Source organism: Littorina saxatilis, linkage group LG2, assembly GCF_037325665.1.
Source record: "Littorina saxatilis isolate snail1 linkage group LG2, US_GU_Lsax_2.0, whole genome shotgun sequence".
In the NCBI taxonomy this organism is placed as follows: Eukaryota; Metazoa; Mollusca; class Gastropoda; order Littorinimorpha; family Littorinidae; genus Littorina; species Littorina saxatilis.
In genome coordinates this window covers 24,005,345-24,025,889 of record NC_090246.1, presented here as the reverse complement: position 1 = coordinate 24,025,889, position 20,545 = coordinate 24,005,345, and the positions used below count along the sequence as shown (strand labels likewise).

The 20,545-nt window shown below is 42.7% G+C and overlaps 1 protein-coding gene across 1 annotated transcript in view; it reads right to left on the bottom strand.

Moving 5' to 3' along the window:
• Positions 1 to 1,287: 1,287 nt before the first annotated feature.
• The window catches only part of LOC138958548 (meiosis regulator and mRNA stability factor 1-like), a 34,037-nt gene continuing 14,779 nt past the window's right edge, over positions 1,288 to 20,545 (bottom strand). The window contains exons 9-24 of the mRNA XM_070329746.1: positions 18,639 to 18,817; positions 17,364 to 17,444; positions 15,984 to 16,137; positions 15,543 to 15,715; positions 14,760 to 14,926; positions 14,196 to 14,413; positions 13,757 to 13,895; positions 10,044 to 10,135; positions 9,547 to 9,598; positions 8,765 to 8,967; positions 8,329 to 8,556; positions 7,648 to 7,851; positions 7,188 to 7,467; positions 6,602 to 6,754; positions 4,681 to 5,514; positions 1,288 to 4,352 (exon numbers count right to left, since the gene is read on the bottom strand). Of these exons, the coding sequence (XP_070185847.1) occupies positions 3,769 to 4,352; positions 4,681 to 5,514; positions 6,602 to 6,754; positions 7,188 to 7,467; positions 7,648 to 7,851; positions 8,329 to 8,556; positions 8,765 to 8,967; positions 9,547 to 9,598; positions 10,044 to 10,135; positions 13,757 to 13,895; positions 14,196 to 14,413; positions 14,760 to 14,926; positions 15,543 to 15,715; positions 15,984 to 16,137; positions 17,364 to 17,444; positions 18,639 to 18,817 (3,741 nt within the window). The 3' untranslated portion in view covers positions 1,288 to 3,768. The remainder of the gene's footprint in view (positions 4,353 to 4,680; positions 5,515 to 6,601; positions 6,755 to 7,187; positions 7,468 to 7,647; positions 7,852 to 8,328; positions 8,557 to 8,764; positions 8,968 to 9,546; positions 9,599 to 10,043; positions 10,136 to 13,756; positions 13,896 to 14,195; positions 14,414 to 14,759; positions 14,927 to 15,542; positions 15,716 to 15,983; positions 16,138 to 17,363; positions 17,445 to 18,638; positions 18,818 to 20,545) is intronic.

Below are 20,545 nucleotides of genomic sequence, written 5' to 3'. Positions count from 1 at the left end.
CTTTCTTAGCAAATATAATTCTCTGTAAGTGTAACTGAACCACACCAAAGACTCTCTTGAGTTCTAACCTCTGCGGCCTTAGAAGCAACAACACTCTTACTTTCTTTCTTTCTTTATTTGGTGTTTAACGTCGTTTTCAACCGTTCAAGGTTATATCGCGACAGGGAAAGGGGGGAGATGGGATAGAGCCACTTGTTAAATGTTTCTTGTTCACAAAAGCACTAATCAAAAAATTGCTCCAGGGGCTTGCAATGTAGTACAATATATGACCTTACTGGGAGAATGCAAGTTTCCAGTACAAAGGACTTAACATTTCTTACATACTGCTTGACTAAAATCTTTACACACAATGACTATATTCTATACAAGAAACACTTAACAAGGGTAAAAGGAGAAACAGAATCCATTAGTCGCCTCTTACGACATGCTGGGGAGCATCGAGTAAATTCTTCCCCCTCACCCGCAGGGGGAAACAACACTCTTACGCCAACTCTTTGAAATGCCACTTAATTGAAACCGCACATAGGAGTCCTACTCCTAGCCAGACAGCTAGCCTCAAACTGGCCCATACTACAGCCATAGCAAAACTATCCTTGGAGACTACCACACCCTAACCAGAATTCCACCTCAAAATTGCTTGAAGAATGGTTCTGGTAGGGCTCACACACAAAAACATCACATCCCCAGCTACTGAGTCAGTTACTTCAGTAAAAATGTTCCCACAACATCGAATATAAAACAAAAACACATACATGCATACATCGAAATATATAAATTCAATTGGGAACTATTTACTTGCACAACTGCTAACTGTAGAAGAGGATTCGATTAAAAAGAACGCTCATCAACTGAACACTCACATAGGGTACAATTCTTGTAGCCCTGTGCTCCTAGGAATACACTCAGTGTAAACCATTAATCCCTCTCACAAATCTGGCACTCTCGTGTGAACGAGAGCAAAAGTGCAAATCTCAATAAACAATCCCTCCCCAAGCATTCTTGTTTGGGTCTCCAAGTGGCTTTTGCGTCAATCATATATTTGGCAAGTATCGGCACCACATCAGCGTGGCGTGCGTTGTCTGTGGCAAACTCAAGAGCTTGCGTCGTTTTCTATTGCTGGCATGAACCGACACAGAAAGAACTGCCTTTTTCTTCTCAGAACAGAACGATCAGTTACCCCTTAGCTTCTACCTAACCTCCTCTATCAGCCGGGCTTCTAATCCTATAATTCAGCGAGTGTATGCTGGGAAATAGGTCTGTCATAGATCCTGTTGTAAACTTTTTAACAACAACAACAAAAATTAGGAAATAAAATGTATGGGTTATGAGTAGTAAACAGTTCAAAGACACAAATTGAGACAGAAAATAAAGAGGTTATGAAGTCAGTGCTTTAGCTTTATGGGCAGTCAAAGTAGAGGAACAGAAAAGGGGGCGAGAGAAGGGAACAATTATACAAGACATTCAACTTAATCATAACTTTTTTAACAAACAGATTGGGGGAATCCGAGCCCTGTTTACCGCTTGTAAAGGTAAATAACATCAGAACAACTGCGTTTACTAACAATGACATTGACACTGGCAGAGTACACACGATTTACTGTTACAGGCACATAATACAGGCAGTGTTTCTATTTCCTGATCGCTACTCAATTATAGGAGAAAAATAATTGGTCAGGACAATAACTTCTAAATGTCATTACTGACCAAAGAAAAAAGTAACCAAAATGACAAAACGAGAGAAAAGTAGGAAATAACTAGTACATTGCTGCAAGAATTCCATTATATACATTTAGTCACAAAACAGTCAATGTACATGCTTGAAAAAATGACACATTCACAACACTTACTTTAAACGGGCTATGTGAAATCAACTTCCTTGTTTAAACCAACTAAAGGGAAAATACTGAGAAAAAAATAGTGTAACTTTTAACTTTGAGCAAGTTTACACAAGCTCACAATACCGTCCTCATACAAATCAATAAAGGCTAAACAGATGCTGATAGAAGGCTCAACAGATGTCTCTTTAACTGAACATTCTACAACAGCTTCAACACCGTTTGAGAAAACAATAACCAATGTACTGTATTTGCTTCAGAAACACGTACAAAGGCAACCAACAAATCGAACAAAAGGAAAATTATGAATTCATCCAAGATCAACTTTTCAGATGCCTTCAAGTTCAAAGGCAAAATGTAAAAAAAAATGTCCTACAACTTCAGATATGAACAATACTAAGAACATCTGAATAGCACAAGAAACAAAATATGAAGTGATGTCTGTAGACCAGGTCTAACCCATCACCAGCGTTAAATTAAGTAAAGGCACAAGTAACACTAAACAGAGTTCGAGTATGTACACTGTCTACTTCCGTAGCTCAACTGTCAAGGGTGCACAGTTGTTGTACATCAGATGTACGGCTACCCCATTTCAAACCTTAACACTATTGTGACTAGCACTGCCACGGCGTTTACGTCCTGCCTGCCCAAGCTTGCCACCAAGAAACTTCCCAAAAATCAGTAACTGTAAAGAAATCTGTCTAGCAAGCTTGAATTAAGTCCAATCACCACCAAATTGTGTGTACTAATTCAAAAATGGATGCCCAGTTCAGTCGTGCTATTTATAAGTTTGTCACGCGATTTGTTTTAGCAAAGGGGGGTGAAAGGGGGGTGAAAGGGGGATAATTTGTGTTTTTTAACGTTTTTTTGTGTGTGTTTTATTTTCTACTGCTTTTTTTAAAAGTTATTTTTTAACAGAAAGTATTATAAATAATGTTATAACCAAACAAGGTGTAAAACCTATGAATTAGCTGAAATATTGTTAACATTGTACACAGAAATAAGGAGACAGTACAAAGAAAAAAACAAGCAAATCACGCATTCACTCACAGCATCCTGACTCAAATGAAACAAAACTGTAGATCTAACACTCACCAAATGATGTCTAGGTAATCCATATTGAATATAAGTCACATTTTCACAACAAAGTACCAACTGTACACCTATGAACAATTCCAAAAGGATTTGAAGGCTCCAGCCATCCATTGTTATCAGTGCTGCCACGCCCCCATAGCTCCTGCACGATTCCGAGATACATGTTCGTCTAGCAGTATCACCGCCAACCACGTGTAGTTTGCCGACTCGTACTAGCAACAACGGGACTGTTTCTTCCTCACTTTCACTGCTTGTATCGCTTTCGTGAGGCGAAAACGATACGTCCGAATCATGCTCTACGGGATCCTCTAGGTCCAACATCCGAAGAATCTCCTCCCGAGACAAGGCTCGCCTTTGATTCATTTTTTTTCCTCAAAAACGCACACAAATCAGGCGGATTTGCAAATGGCAGAAGGGGACGCCAAGTGTATCAAGGGAAACAACTCAATTTATTTGCAAGCTTCAAAAACCGGGAAGCAATCACGAGTCGTGTACCTTGTATGTCTAATACTAAAATAGTCGCTTCCCGTCCGTGGGCGTTGCAGCGCTATTACTAATATAGTCGCATCCCGTCACGAAAGTGTTAAGGCCTAATACCTACATTTTTACAAGCTCTTTCACAAATGTCACACAAGTAATGATTTTACTATTTTTAGACAAATTGGGTCCGACACACACTAAACACCACATACATCATACATAAATAAAGAAACAAAAAAAAACTATCATGGCTACACCGATGCCAACTCTCAAAATGCACAAACTTTGCAATGTGTAACATTCAAAAGTGCTCAATAACGCTTTCGTCTCCAATCATCAAAGTCTTTACTAACCTACATCACTGGCCAGAGCCAGGGTTCATAAACTTAGCTGCAATTTTCGCTCGCCTTGGATTCTTGCGAGGGGACGGACTTGAAGAGGTGGTGTCAGAAACTGAGCCCTGCGAGCCTTTGGATTCAGAACGAGCAGATCTGGTGGAACTGGTGTCCAAGGGTTGATCTAGGGAGAAGGAATCGTTGGCCGGGATGGGAGCAGAAGAACCCGAGTCCGCTGAACCAACACCAGCAGCTGTAGCATCCCTGCCATGTAAGGTTGAAGCTGTTGCTAATGATGAAGCATTCCCAGCTTGTGTCAAGACAAGCTGGTGCAACTGGCTTGACTTTTCCAGAAGGGACACGCTGTGGTTGACAGGAGCAGCTGGTGAGGCGTCATTGTCAACTGAAGAAGAAGATGTATCCTTCAACACCATTCCCAAAGCAGCTGCCATGGATGTCCCTTGAAGTGAAGGATGTAGAGAGCTCATGGTGCAGGTGGGGGCTGCTTGTGTAATGTCCCCTTCTCCATCCTCTGACAGGTTCAGTGACGCTTTCAATGCTTTTACCAAGCTGTTGGCCGTCTCCTCTGAAGACTGTTTGGAAACATCTGAAACAACAGATTCAGCACAGCATATAACTTGAATGTTTTGTCACCAAACAAATGCTTGATAATCAAAATTCAAATCCAGAACTAAATATAATCAGTTTTGTACACCTGATCACTAACTTACATTTCCTCTTTTGATTAAAAATTAAAAAATACAATAAAAGAAACTCATTATGTTAACTGACTCCAAAATACAGTTTCATGCTAACACTATGCAAGCTCTGAGCTTCAACAGGAAATGACCATCTGCATGAAATTTCATACTTCAATACATGCCACCTAGTAGCGCAAAAACAAGTACAGTATTAGAACAAGAAAGAAAACACACCTTTTTCTCCAGCAGATATATCCCAGGAGGCTGGAAGACCTGGGACCTTGTAACCTCCAATGGCAGGTACCTTAAACTCCATGAACTGGCCATTGCCAAACTGCGGCATCTTGAACAGGGGTTGAGAGCTGAAACCTGGTGCCACAGACAGGGACGACTGAATGATACAGGGATCCGCAAAGGTGACGGCAGCTTCTGCAGATTCCGTCATCATCGTCACCGATCCATTCACAGATAGTCCTGGCATTGCACCTTCTGGCGCTGGTTTTGTGACAGCGGCAGACCCTGGTAGTGTTTGCTGTTGGCCATTCCCTGACGTTTCATAGGTAGGGGCAGAAACAGGGCGGGCTTTGGAATCCGTCACAGTCAGACCACCCTCGGTGCCTTCTCTCTTCAGCAGTCCCATGCTTTTGAGGTTGTTGAGCTGCTCAGGGGTGAAGCTCACAGAACCTCCCTCCAGTCTCTCTTTCCACTGCAGGGAAGCAGGTGTTAGTGCCCCTGTGCTGTCTTGTGCTGGGGGTGGGGCAGAGTTGAACGGAAAGGCAGGTCTGTTGGTATCAGGGGCTGAGCTGGACAGAGGGGGTAGGGGTTGCTCAGGAGGCTGTAGACCTCTTGCAAAGTTGGGGGGTGGCATGTCTACAGGGAAAGAAGGAGGTGGGGGGAAAGGGGAGGTGAGGGGTACGTCTCCAGGGAAAACATCCGGGGAGGGCTGGAGAGGAGTGGGGCTGGGTCCAGAGTTGAATTCCGACTGGAGCATGGTGGTGGGGGTGCGACAGAGGGGTGTGCGTAGACCTTTCTTCTCCTCCGCTGACAGGTCAAACATGTCCAAGTAGTCTGAAAAAAAAACCCACAAAAAACAGACATGATTTAGCAAGTTAAATAAAACATACAGCTATCATTAGTCATATCATATACCCTTGAAAGAAGATAAAAATGACTTCAAAACCAGCATGTTCATGCACAATGATGCACAACTTCTATACAGGAGTCTAGTTCTCACTCTGATAGACAAATGATATAAAATAATAATGAAATGTAATAATATGCTCTTGAAAACGACGTTAAACACCAAATAAACAAACAAACAAACAAATAATATGCTCACACCATTCAACATACATTCTCCAGGGCATTTACAAGGGATCATCCTTCCACATCAACACATGCTGAAAATCAACAGCTTGGCTGTGCTGCATGCAGTCAGTTTGTTTGTTCTGGCTGTGCTGCATGCAGTCAGTTTGTTTGTTCAATAAAATCAACAGTCTGGCTGTGCTGCATGCAGTCAGTTTGTTTGTTCAATAAAATCAACAGTCTGGCTGTGCTGTATGCAGTCAGTTTGTTTGTTCAATAAAATCAACAGCTTGGCTGTGCTGCATGCAGTCAGTTTGTTTGTTCAATAAAATCAACAGCCTGGCTGTGCTGCATGCAGTCAGTTTGTTTGTTCAATAAAATCAACAGCCTGGCTGTGCTGCATGCAGTCAGTTTGTTTGTTCAATAAAATCAACAGTCTGGCTGTGCTGCATGCAGTCAGTTTGTTCAATAAAATCAACAGCCTGGCTGTGCTGCATGCAGTCAGTTTGTTCAATAAAATCAACAGTCTGGCTGTGCTGTATGCAGTCAGTTTGTTTGTTCAATATAATCAACAGTCTGGCTGTGCTGCATGCAGTCAGTTTGTTTGTTCAATAAAATCTAGCATAGAGACACTGGTATCAGTTAAGAAATTAATTCAACAAAATATGTTCACTCTGCACCGAAAGTAGCCCAGCCGTTGAATTTTGGTATACGTTCCAGATAAAGAATGGCTCGATTCAATGTAAAAGCGTGGACAGGTCCGTGATGGCTTCCATATGGGTTACCTGAAAAGGAAGGTACCTGCAAGCAAACAGTGTGAAGATGACAGCCGCAAGAATGTATCACTTACCTGCGCTGTTGAAGTCCATGAGGTCAGGTGTGACAAAGTTCTGCTTGGGCATGAGGCTGGGCGAGGGCACACCTGAAGGCACAGGGGCAGACAGAGGGTCGTCGTACCTGCTGACGCTCGACACACGGTTCAGCTGAACCATCTCTTCATCCTCTGCACAGGTAGGAGAAGACATATTAAACAGGACTCCACATTTAGAAGGGTGGTTGACAATTTTGACTGGTACAAGATAATTCCTCATACAATCAGTATCAAAAGTAAGATTCTCATATAATCACCCCAAAAATGGAATGTACTACTGTTAAAAAATCAAACCTATGTCTGTCACCGGCAATGTTTTATATATTATTAAACTTATGGCTGCCACCTGGCATGTCTTTATTTTAAAAGAAACTTAAACTCCACCAGGCTGTATCCTTATTTTAAACCATATCCCCAAAGTGTTTCCTTTTTGTCGTTGAAACAAATTAAACAAATCTCTAATATCAACTAAAAGAAAAGAAAACCTGTAATAAGGCCCTATCAAAACGGATAAATTCAACTCGCATGGAACAGATCTTTCAAAACCCTTCCCTCTCACACTTACCATTTCCATCGCCAAGAATTGGGGACAGCTCCACAAACTTGCGACCAGTGCGCCCCACTATTTTCACAATGTGGTACAGGGATCGCAACAAGCTAGAAACATCGGGAAAGCCATAGAGGGCAGGCTTCAGCTCCACAAAGTAATGCTCCTGGTAGATCTGACCGACCTTGACAAAGGGAACGCTTCCCACCTTCCTCAGCATGGCGCGGATGTCCTTTCCCAGAATCTGCAGTGCTGTCAGTCGAATCAATGCCGAGCCATCGTCGCCTTCGGTGGATATCTGGTGTACAGAAAAGATTTTCTCAGTCTGAGTTTTATGTTACAAATTAACACTGTGGGTACATCTGTACAATTTGGGGAATATTTTCATGACATGTTTTGTGTGTGTTATTCTTATTGTTTCTTTTAAGCATGGTATTCTTCACAGACAAGGCACACACTCATATAAATTCAGTCTTACCTGCACGTAGTCAGCAAGGTTGTCCATTATCTCCTGAACGTTGCAGTCGACAGCAAAGGTCTGGCGATAGCGACTGCACAACTCAACGAGGGGGAGACAACCTCCACTCTGGTCCATCAACAGCCGAATGACATTCACAGCCAGCGCAGGCATTTCCGGTGTGGGTCGCAGCTTCACTATTGGTGGTTTTTCCTTGGTGTCCACCTGGTGGCATTTAACATACAGGAACATCTCAGTATGCCGTCTCTATTTTGCTATCCCTGAAGACTTACAGAATACTCTTTTGCGAATAACGTATACAGCATAGAAGCAAGCTTTTCTGCACACTAACAATGTAATGAGTATCTTTGTACACATCTAAGGACTTCAACAAAGATGTGACGGAAGCTTGTTTTGTAATTTCCTCTGGGTAACAACTACTCTTGGCTCGTCTTCTAAAAGATAAGGCATCTGTGCCTGATTTTATGCAGAGAAGCCCTGACCCTTTATGGCAGAAATTCTATTTGTAATAGTTGTGTGTGCATATGTGTGCAGACCTGTGCAAATAATCAGGTAGGCACATACGCATACTTAACTCTGCATACTTGCTTATTTCACACATGTTCTTTTGCATCATCAAAAAGAACACAAAACCACAACTACAACTTTTCGACCATAATGGACAAACAATTCTCTGCTCACATAGACGCAGTACTTGATCTTGGCCAGCAGATCCTTGACGTCGCAGACACCAAAGTCCGAGAGACGCAGAGGGAAACCGTACTGTCGCTGGAACGTCAACAAGACCTGATCCAGGGGTAGAGTCATGCCGGGACTCTCACGCAGCAAGCCTGTGATTTGCTCCGCCAGCACCATGCGCATCTCCGGCGCTGTCAATTTGATCATCCGCTCCTCTTCGTCATCCACAATCTGAAGTAAAAGGACATTTTTTATGAAGGATTCTGAGGAAAGTTGCTCTTTGTCATCCAAAATCTGGGGTAAAAGGAAATTTTTTATGAAGGATTCTGACAGGACTTGAAATTAATGGTGTATGAAACTAGCCGAAGTGAGTTCAACTCATAAAAGCGAACAAGACAACCAGACAGCAGTACACTGAGACTGAGAGACTCCTTCGTACCTCCACAACATGTGAAACGCTCTCAAACAGATCAGTGAGACGAGTGAAGCCGTAGTCCGCCACACGACATTGACGGCCAAAGTGGTGATGGTACGCGGGGATGAACTTGTTGAAGGTCATACGGCCGTGCGGATTGTGCTTTAGTAGGTCAATCAGCTCAAGTGCAAACTGTTCTGTGCGCTTGACCTCCTCTGGCGTTTGATCTTTGAAGCACCGAAAAAGAAAGATTACTTAAAAGACTTTGGAAACATTTAATTTTAGTCAAAACAAAATATTCACAAGAATGTTGACCTATTGGTCTTTAAAGTGGATGATCAAGACACACACCTGACAAATAATGATAAACGATCACTGTGATTTATCTGTGAATGTTGCCTCTTCTAAAACGGCTGAAGCAAAACGTGAAACACTAAACAATAGTGTCAATACAAAAAAGTTAAGCTTGCTACGTTATTAGCCTAGCAGATGCCTGCTTAATGATTGAACGTCTCATGTCGCATTTATAAACAATGTTATTCATGATTTGGTCTACTACGCATAGTGTGTCACATGCATTTATAAAGTTGCAATTACAGCATATGTTTTACTCTGCCAGCACCAATAAAGTTTTCTTGTTCACTATGATGAAGACAACAAAATCTGTTACTTCAGAAATAAAAAACTACATTGAACAAGCACACACAATTCTACATCTTTAATTTGTTCAAGTACTCTACAGGGTTGACATGGATAACCTAACACTCAAAACCTTAACAAGAACAAAAGGGCCATAATAAGCTTACCTCTCTTTGGAATTGCGAGGACGATTTTTCGAGGATAGCGTTCCGCAGTGACCTGAACAAAGAAAAATATTTAAAATTCCATTACGGTGCCAATTAGAATCCACCTGAAATGCTGACTCCCTACTGAATACTCTCAGTGTCTGAATGTACAGGATTGCTATAGAACTCAACCTCAGTTGCCTTCAATTAATTCTGTCACAATATTTGGAGAAGCTTGTCAATAATTTCAGGCACTGGATTATGCCCAAGCGCTCCCTGGAAATCAAGGTTTTTGTATGCGTGGCTACTGACTCCAGTTTCACATGGCCCACTTGCCCTTTCCCGCGTCAGGTTGAGAAGCAGAACTGGTTTCCAAAAGCTGAGTGAACAATGAGGAACAATAGAACACACAGGTTCTTTTTAAGTTTGGAAGCCAATTTGAGCCATCACCATCTCAACTTTCGTTGTTGTAATCAATCATCAAAGTTTTTGTCAAAGGCGTAACAGCAGCCACTTACCAGTATGGATGTGGGAGGGATGTCCATGAACATGTCTTCAATGAAGGACACGCCATAATGAGAGATGTCAAACTTGCGAAACAGCATGCGCTCTGCACAAATTATGAAGGCAAAACATGTACTAATTGGTATACTTATTTGTCCTTAGGACGTTTTCTCAAAGGAATTTGAGCTGTTATCTCTGGAGAAAGTTTGCAGTGACATATTCATGCTACCCAGAAAAACAAGAAGGGCAAAGCCCATACGACTCACATGCTTGACCTTGACCTTTACATAGCAATGACATCATACACTAAGAACTGCTTTACACATTTTTCCTACCAAAATACATCAAGGTCAAGGTCATCCAAGGTCATGCAACACAAAGCTGTTAATTCAAGACATAGGAAGTACAATGGTGCTTATTGGCTCTTTCTACCATGAGATATGGTCACTTTTAGTGGTTCACTACCTTATTTTGGTCACATTTCATAAGGGTCAAAGTGACCTTGACCTTGATCATATGTGACCAAATGTGTCTCATGATGAAAGCATAACATGTGCCCCACATAATTTTTAAGTTTGAAACAGTTATCTTCCATAGTGCAGGGTCAAGGTCACTTCAAAATATGTATACAATCCAACTTTGAAGAGCTCCTGTGACCTTGACCTTGAAGCAAGGTAAACCAAACTGGTATCAAAAGATGGGGCTTACTTTGCCCTATATATCATATATAGGTGAGGTATTGAATCTCAAAAACTTCAGAGAAAATGTGAAAAATAGCTGTTTTTTAGACAACATTTATGGCCCCTGCGACCTTCACCTTGAAGCAAGGTCAAGATGCTATGTATGTTTTTGGGGGCCTTGTCATCATACACCATCTTGCCAAATTTGGTACTGATAGACTGAATAGTGTCCAAGAAATATCCAACGTTAAAGTTTTCCGGACGGACGTCCGGACGGACGGACGACTCGGGTGAGTACATAGACTCACTTTTGCTTCGCATGTGAGTCAAATATTTACAACGATACCGTCATATCCTCAACTTCAGGTTTTTTCCATTTGCTAGTTTCAGCATCTATGTTTTAGAAGATTTAGTCAATCATTGCAAGAGCTTAGAATAAAAATGGCCACATATTCTGGATTCTTTCTTTCTCTTACTCTCAAAGCCATTGAGATGTGAGCTTATTTTTCTGACAAAACAATTAACATAAGAAAGTAAACAATTATATCTGCTCAAAACTCCTACAATTTCTTCCATAATGTACACAATCAAAACAAACAAACAAGTCGCGTAAGGCGAAAATACAACATTTAGTCAAGCTGTCGAACTCACAGAATGAAACTGAACGCAATGCCATTTTTCACCAAGACCGCATACTCGTAGTTTCGTCAGTCCACCGCTCGTGGCAAAGGCAGTGAAATCGACAAACCAGAATAGTGCGGTAATGGTCGCGCTGAGTAGGATAACACGCTTTTATGTATCTCTATTCTTTTTAGCGTACTGAGTTTGTTTTTAATCCAAACATATCATATCTACATGTTTTTGGAATCAGGGACCGACAAGGAATAAGATGAAATTGTTTCTGAATCGATTTCGGGCAATTAATTTTAATCATAATTTTCATATTTTTAATTTTCAGAGCTTGTTTGTAATCCAAATAGCACATATGTATATGTTTTTGGAATCAGAAAATGACGAAGAATAAGATGACATTGTTTTTGGATTGTTTTAAAAAACCAAAAATTTATGACAAGTTTCCGATTTTTAATGACCAAATTCATTATTTATACTGTTCAAAAAAAGAAACGCATAGCTTGTAATATTTGGTTAATTTAGTTATATGGCTACAAGGATATCCACCAAACTGCAGAAAATGTTTATCTGGTCGTCGACCTTTCGTCCATTGCCACAAGTGAGCTCTGCACGTGACGCATGCGTTATCAGTGGCTACAATGTCAAAATTGCTCATTTGGCATGACCACTCGTCATGCTTCAGTGTAATCTCGTGAAACTCGGGGAATATTGAGCTCTCACCATGTCTTCCAAAACCCATAAAAGCGGATTGTTCGCCACAAAGAAATCAGACGACAATTCAGCGACGAAATATGGCCCGATTGAGCAGAGAAGACCGCCAAATTGAATTGGGTCGTTTACAAGCAGGCCAAAGTCAAAGTGCAATCGCCAGGCACTTCCACGTGTCCCAGAGCACCATCAGTAGACTGTGGGTCAGGTTTCAAGCCACTGGCTCCGTTGCTGACTTGCCACGAGTGGGAAGACCAAGGGCGACAACTGCTGCTCACGACCGCTTCATACGGCTCCGCCACCTCCGGAATCGTTTCCTGTCGGCCTCATCTTCTGTCCAGGCTCTCCCCGGGCCACACCGATTATCGGACCAGACCGTGCGGAACCGCCTGCATGAAGCTGGTTTGAGAGCTCGCAGACCTCACAGAGGAGCTGTCCTCACCCGCCGCCATCGCCAGAACCGAGTGCAGTGGGGCAACCAGCACCTTCGCTGGACCGTCCGGAATCACTGGAGACACGTGTGGTTCAGCGACGAGTCCTACTTCCTGCTCCAGCGACATGATGGTCGGAGGAGGGTCTACCGGAGAGTAAACGAACGTTACGCGCCCAACTGTGTGGATGAGGCACCCGTTCATGGTGGTGGAGGCGTCATGGTGTGGGGGGCGATCAATACCGCTGGAAGGAGCACCCTGGTGCACGTCCAAGGGCGCATAACTGCTCAGCGATACGTGGAGGAAATTCTGCGCCCACACGCCCTTCCTCTTCTGGCTGACCAGGATGCCATATTCCAGCAGGACAACGCTCGCCCGCACACAGCACGACTCACCACCCAGTTCCTCACCGACCACCATGTCCAGGTGCTTCCCTGGCCATCCATGTCGCCAGACATGAACCCGATAGAACACCTCTGGGATGAATTGGACAGACGTGTGCGCAGGCGAGAAGAAGCGCCGGCAAATCACCGCGATCTATTGCAGGCACTTCAGGAGGAGTGGGACACCATCCCACAGCAAGATATCCGGCATCTGATCCAGTCCATGCCCAGAAGGTGCCGGGCAGTTGTTGCTGCTCAAGGCAGTCACACCCCCTACTGACTTGACAGCCTCGGCACCCAATCGTATTGATTGACTGATTGATTTGAAGATGCAAATAAACTGTGTGTGCATTCAACTGTGTCCATACCAAATTTCAAACAAATAATCTAAATATTGGATTTTCTGTTAATTTTTTCGAAAAATAAAACAAATTTGGCAAGTAGCAACTATGCGTTTCTTTTTTTGAACAGTATATTTTTTAAGCCACCAAGCTGAAATGCCATACCAAAGTCCGGCCTTTGTTGAAGATTGCTTTGCCAAAATTTTAATCAATTTGATTGAAAAATGAAGGGTGTGACAGTGCCGCCTCAACTTTTACAAAAAGACGGATATGACGTCATCAGACATTTATTGAAAAAAAGAAAAAAACGTCCAGAAACTCTGTCAAATTTCATAAAGATCGGTCCAGTAGTTTAGTCTGAATCGCTCTACACACACACACAGACAGACACACACACACACATACACCACGACCCTCGTCTCGATTCTCTCTCTATGTTAAAACATTTAGTCAAAACTTGACTAAATGTAAAAAGCACCACACTCTGATACACACCCGCCATGAACCGATACAAAAGGCATAGAACCATAAAAACAAAGGATGTCACTGACCATAGGTAGCAGGAAGGTCTGTCACACTGAGCAGTTTGCCGGGCTGTGTCTTAAGCACCTTTAGAACGTCGGCAATGAACCGCTTCACCTGGGCTCTGTGACTCAGTGTCAACACTTTGCGATCACCAGTTCCTAACACCTGTACACACAGAACAGATATATGTTAATTCATGAAATATACATGCATCACAAATCTGTTTTGAATGCTGTGTTTAATCTGCATTATTTACATTCAGAGACCTTCATTTTTGTGCCAATGCATCCAAACCAGTTAGCTGAAGCACACACACACACACACAAACACATAAACTCATACGCTCACACACACATACTCATATACACACACACACGCACACACTAAAAATTACGTTTCTCACTAGCAATTTTCAGTCACAAACAACATCAACAGCAAACGCTTCACACTCGAAACCCAACCAACCTGCAACACATGTGGCAAGGCTTCAAACAGTTCGGCCAGTTTGGTGTAGCCATAATCAGCCACACGACACTGACGGCCAAAGTGGTGGTGGTAGGCAGGGATGAACTTGGAGGCAGGGATGGAACAGAGCCGTGACTGACGCAATAAGTCTCCGATCTCACGACTCAGCAGCGCCATCTGTTGAGACATCACTGGGGTTGTTCTGCCGCAAATCGCCTCTGAAAATTTGACAAGAAAAAAGTGGGGAATTTATTGACCAAAAAAAGTTTTTGTTTAAATGTACTCCCATATAATTCCTTTGTGCAGTTTTCCTGCAGCAGTGCAACAACAATTAATCATGTATGATGTGATGAGCAATAATGAACTGAATACAGAACTCTTGATACAGGTCAGGCCTGAATACAAATTCTAGCACTGTTAATGAAGTGCCCTGGCCCACACAAACGCACTTCTAGTATGAATTTTCACATGATCAAGAGCACATCTTATCATTTTGCTACTTTGCACTGACTTTACCACTGACACCTCAAATCGGAAGACAGTCAAAATGTCCTAACTGCTAACCTGCTCCTGGTGGATCCTTTTTCTCCTGGAAGTGAATGACCTTGACCCCTTTCTTGGACATGACAATCTCCACACCAGGCACGCAAGAAATGAGATGTTCCATGTACACCCCTTCTTCAACACTGGAAAGAATGGAGCTGAACTGTGCCTTGTAGCACATGGGAAAGCTGAAAATGAAGGAAGCAAATATTGTTGAATACACAATTTTAAGATTTCAGGCTTTTGTGTGGGGGAAAATCAATCTTCAGCCCAAGCTCTGTACATTTACACAAACATAACTGCCAACAACAAAACATGTAAACCATGCTAACAACCAAAAGAGTAAACCATGAATGACATCAGCAAACACAATTCAAACAAAAACATATGCTCGCACACTCTTCCCTTTTCGTTACAGAAAAAACAACATACTTTTTCAGTTTAGTCACTCAACACAATTTCAGAAAGTCCATACCTTTTCCAAAATAAGAGGTGAGCAAAAACTGATACTTTGACAAATGTCCTCCATTCTTTTACTCCTCATCAAAACAAGTATCCTTACCTCCCCTCCCCTCCCCTCCCCTCCCCTCCCCTCCCCTCCCCTCCCCTCCCCTCCCCTCCCCCCCCCCCCCCCCAATTAAAAATAAAACATTTTTTGGGGCATCCATACCCATTGACAAAAACAAAACAAAATACCTATTTCTATAATCAGTATTTTCAGTCTGTGTTTGGGTAATAACCTAAAAATGTGTACACTTTTTGTATTGTACAAACAGATGATTGAATTAACCATGCTTTAATCACCTCATGAGTGGCATGACACCGTTGTGTCCTAGCAGCAAAGAGTGGACCTGTGCGGCAAAGGGCTTTCTCTGCAGTTTGACGTTGGGCAGCATCCCCAGGCTCATGGCCTCCGCATGCTGGTGGCTGCCCTCTGGACAGTGAAACAGGCACACTGGCTGATCCATGTTTTCCTCCTGGAGAAAACAAAATGAGAAAGTCAGGTACATGTTGCAGATTATTTCTGAAAAAGAAACAACGTTTGGAAATAACTCTCGTTGTGGGTTGTGCAAGAGTGAATACAAAAAGGTAGTGTCTGAAACACAGGGACAAAACCAGATGAGACGAAAAACCGAGGTCCCTTCGTGTACACTACATTGGGGTGTGCACGTTAAAGATTCCACGATTGATCATTCCCATGAACGCTACACATATATATCGCTCCCGCCAATACACTAAGCTCACCTGAAAAGGGTCAGTGAAACTATCCGGTGTAGGGGAGGGTGTGGGGCACACCCCCCTGGCCAGTTTCACCATCCTCCCTGCTCCTCCACGATCCATAATCTCCACCACCTCCTTCATCTTGTACAGATCCGACACACTGACCGACTTGTGGTACCTGAACATATTCAAGCTCAGGCAATATTAGACCAAGAAAAAAAATCAATGCTTCAGATTCCCCAACCAACCCTATTTTTGTCCTCTAGACCGTAGAACTTTTTTTTGCACTTGATTTTGCAGACTTCACAAGGGAAGTTACACTTCTACAACATCCTGGAGACACAGATTTCTGGCCATTAAAAAGTAACAAGCACCTGTGTGAATAAAAAGCAAACTTCAAGAAAAACTTTTAAAACAAGAAGAGCAAACGCTCGATCGAGTCACTTTCGCAGTTCTGAATATTATATGAGGCATCAGATGGACAGGAAGAAATTGCTATTCACAACACAATGAGTCACGTTCACATAAAATTTGAGCCCGGTCACTTTTATAGTTTCCGAGAAAAGCCCAACGTTAAGTTGTGTGTTGCCGAACAGAAAAGGCTAGTTATCTCCCTTGTTTTTCTGATAACGTTCGTAAAAGGCTACAGATGTAAATACTTTGATGTAAAGAATAATCCTACAAAGTTTCAATCACATCCGATGAACTTTGTCAAAGATATAAAATGTCTAATTTTTCCTTTGACGCTGACCTGTGACCTTGAAAAAGGTCAAAGGTCAACGAAACCATCGTTAAAGTGTAGAGGTCATTGGAGGTCACGACTAAACAAAATATGAGCCCGATCGCTTTGATAGTTTCCGAGAAAAGTAGTCAAAGATATAAAATGTCTAATTTTTCCTTTGACGCTGACCTGTGACCTTGAAAAAGGTCAAAGGTCAACGAAACCATCGTTAAAGTGTAGAGGTCATTGGAGGTCACGACTAAACAAAATATGAGCCCGATCGCTTTGATAGTTTCCGAGAAAAGTCCAACGTTAAGGTGGTGTCTACGGACGGCCGGCCGGACGGCCGGCCGGACGGACAGACTAACACTGACCGATTACATAGAGTCACTTTTTCTCAAGTGACTCAAAAACAAGAAAGAAGTAACCGACCTACCGACCCTAATTGTTTTGGCCTTGTCATCGGAGACGGACATGTCAATATCTTGGCCATCTTATCTTAGCACAGGTGAAGAGCAATAATAGTGAAACGCAGCTGAATTGGTGCAATATTTTAAATGGCTTGTAATTGTACCATTTCTTCTCCACAAACACCAGTGCACTAAACTGATACTTTTAAAAATAAACATTTTCAAATATAAACAAACTCTCAAAAAGAAAGAATATAAGAAAGAACGATCAACCTCTTTTCGTAATTCTCAATAAACTTGAAGACAGGCATGGTGAGCCCCTTGGCATCGGAGAGAATTGATATGGTCTCCTGCCTGAAATGCCACAATAACGAACAATGAAAATATAACAAAATCAAAATTAAATACATGTAGAACTACCCAAGTGCTCTAAAATCATCAGAAAAAGTAAATTCAAGCCGCGATCAATGAAAATTGTATGTTACTGCCAATGATACTGTATAAATTACCACTGTTACCTTACTGAGTTGTTTTTTTTACTTTTAAGTTTTTAGAAATTATCATCTAAAGTTACCACTTGTCATAAGGGGCTTGAGCTAAGATTAACAAACCTGGAGTGGTATGCAGGGAAAAGTTTTAGCGGCACTTGACCGCATGGTGGAGCTGTTTGATTTGTAAGTCGAGGTAATTGCCATTCACGAAACCCAGTTTCGAGCCGCCAAAGTCACGTGACGGTTTTAAACTTGCGGGACCTACCTCTCGGCTCTACAGTCGCTAATGGCATGATGCTGCCGGGTAGTCTTTTGATGTTTGGATGGCTGTGTCCGCGTCTGGTCTGATGCAATCGGTCGCCTCGCTGACCGTGATTATCTCGTCTAGTAGGAAGCGTCGAGTAGTGGTGATTTCCTTTGATAAGGGTGTTTGTGCGCGTGCGAACAGGGCAAGAAGCGAGGTAACAAACTCATTATCTAAAGGGGCTCAATAATGGTCTCCTGTATGCCAGTTAAAATCGGAAATAACACCGGAGTAGCTAAAACGGCTTCAGCATCAAAAACCACCTCACATTTTTAATTTTCCTGTATACCACTCCAGATCTGCACTTTAGACCTCCATCTTGAAGTTTAACGAAGAGTCTCAACTGGAACAAGCAGTTCATGATGAAAAATATCAGCAAACACCACCACCACCAACCATGGCCACTATTGTCAATCTACTCTGCTCTAACGATACCTGAGATACCAGCAAGATGGAACCCCGAATCTCAGAAAATCAAGTCTTGGGGAGGAAGTCTTACAATGGGGGTACATTTGCAGACTTTACAAACAGAAAATTTGAGAAAACAGAGTCTGGCACAGTCCTGAATTAACCCAGTGGAAGAGGTGAACACACTGAAAAAAGAGCAACGGTTTTTACTTTTAGATTCACTAAAGGGGACTGAACTTCACACAGGGCGAAATTCGGTTATTGCCCAGAGTGTGAGAAAGTCTTGAATCGGGGGTCTTACAAGGTGCACTTCCACTGTGTCCACAATACCCTGGAAAACTCTACCTGGTGCTTTCAGCAGGTGCTTGGTCCTTTTCTTCAGATAGAGCTACGTGGATGCGCTTGTATCCAATCTTGCGGCGGTGGACCTGCGAGATGGCAAACCTGGCATCCTCCACACAAGGCACCTTAATTGAGGCGATGGATGTGTTGTCCGGCTGTGTGCGCATGCAAATACCCAGTACCTGCACAGGGAAACCATCACTGTAATCAACACTCTCTACCCTGTTAGTGTTACACACTGCCAGGCAACTTTCTCTTCACTAAAAGGCAAGGTCAGTTGGAAACCATCACTGTAATCAACACTCTCTACCCTGTTAGTGTTACACACTGCCAGGCAACTTTCTCTTCACTAAAAGGCAAGGTCAGTTGGAAACCATCACTGTAATCAACACTCTCTACCCTGTTAGTGTTACACACTGCCAGGCAACTTTCTCTTCACTAAAAGGCAAGGTCAGTTGGAAACCATCACTGTAATCAACACTCTCTACCCTGTTAGTGTTGCACACTGCCAGGTAACTTTCTCTTCACTAAAAGGCAAGGTCAGTTGGAAACCATCACTGTGATCAACACTCTCTACCCAGTTGGTGTTGCACACTGCCAGGCAACTTTCTCTTCACTAAAACTAGTAAAAGGCAAGGTCAGTTGGAAACCATCACTGTAATCAACACTCTCTACCCTGTTAGTGTTACACACTGCCAGGCAACTTTCTCTTCACTAAAAGGCAAGGTCAGTTGGAAACCATCACTGTAATCAACACTCTCTACCCTGTTAGTGTTACACACTGCCAGGCAACTTTCTCTTCACTAAAAGGCAAGGTCAGTTGGAAACCATCACTGTAATCAACACTCTCTACCCTGTTAGTGTTACACACTGCCAGGTAACGTTCTCTTCACTAAAAGGCAAGGTCAGTTGGAAACCATCACTGTGATCAACACTCTCTACCCTGTTAGTGTTGCACACTACCAGGCAACTTTCTCTTCACTAAAAGGCAAGGTCAGTTGGAAACCATCACTGTAATCAACACTCTCTACCCTGTTGGTGTTGCACACTACGAGGCAACTTTCTCTTCACTAAAAGGCAAGGTCAGTTGGAAACCATCACTGTAATCAACACTCTCTACCCTGTTAGTGTTGCACACTGTCAGGCAACTTTCTCTTCACTAAAAGGCAAGGTCAGTTGGAAACCATCATGATCACTGTAATCAACACTCTCTACCCTGTTAGTGTTGCACACTGCCAGGCAACTTTCTCTTCACTAAAAGGCAAGGTCAGTTGGAAACCATCACTGTAATCAACACTCTCTACCCTGTTGGTGTTGCACACTGCCAGGCAACTTTCTCTTCACTAAAAGGCAAGGTCAGTTGGAAACCATCACTGTAATCAACACTCTCTACCCTGTTGGTGTTACACACTGCCAGGCAACTTTCTCTTCACTAAAAGGCAAGGTCAGTTGGAAACCATCACTGTAATCAACACTCTCTACCCTGTTAGTGTTACACACTGCCAGGCAACTTTCTCTTCACTAAAAGGCAAGGTCAGTTGGAAACCATCACTGTAATCAACACTCTCTACCCTGTTAGTGTTGCACACTGCCAGGTAACTTTCTCTTCACTAAAAGGCAAGGTCAGTTGGAAACCATCACTCATTCACTGTGATCAACACCCTGTTAGTGTTACACACTGCCAGGTAACGTTCTCTTCACTAAAAGGCAAGGTCAGTTGGAAACCATCACTGTGATCAACACTCTCTACCCTGTTAGTGTTGCACACTGCCAGGCAACTTTCTCTTCACTAAAAGGCAAGGTCAGTTGGAAACCATCACTGTGATCAACAATCTCTACCCTGTTAGTGTTGCACACTACCAGGCAACTTTCTCTTCACTAAAAGGCAAGGTCAGTTGGAAACCATCACT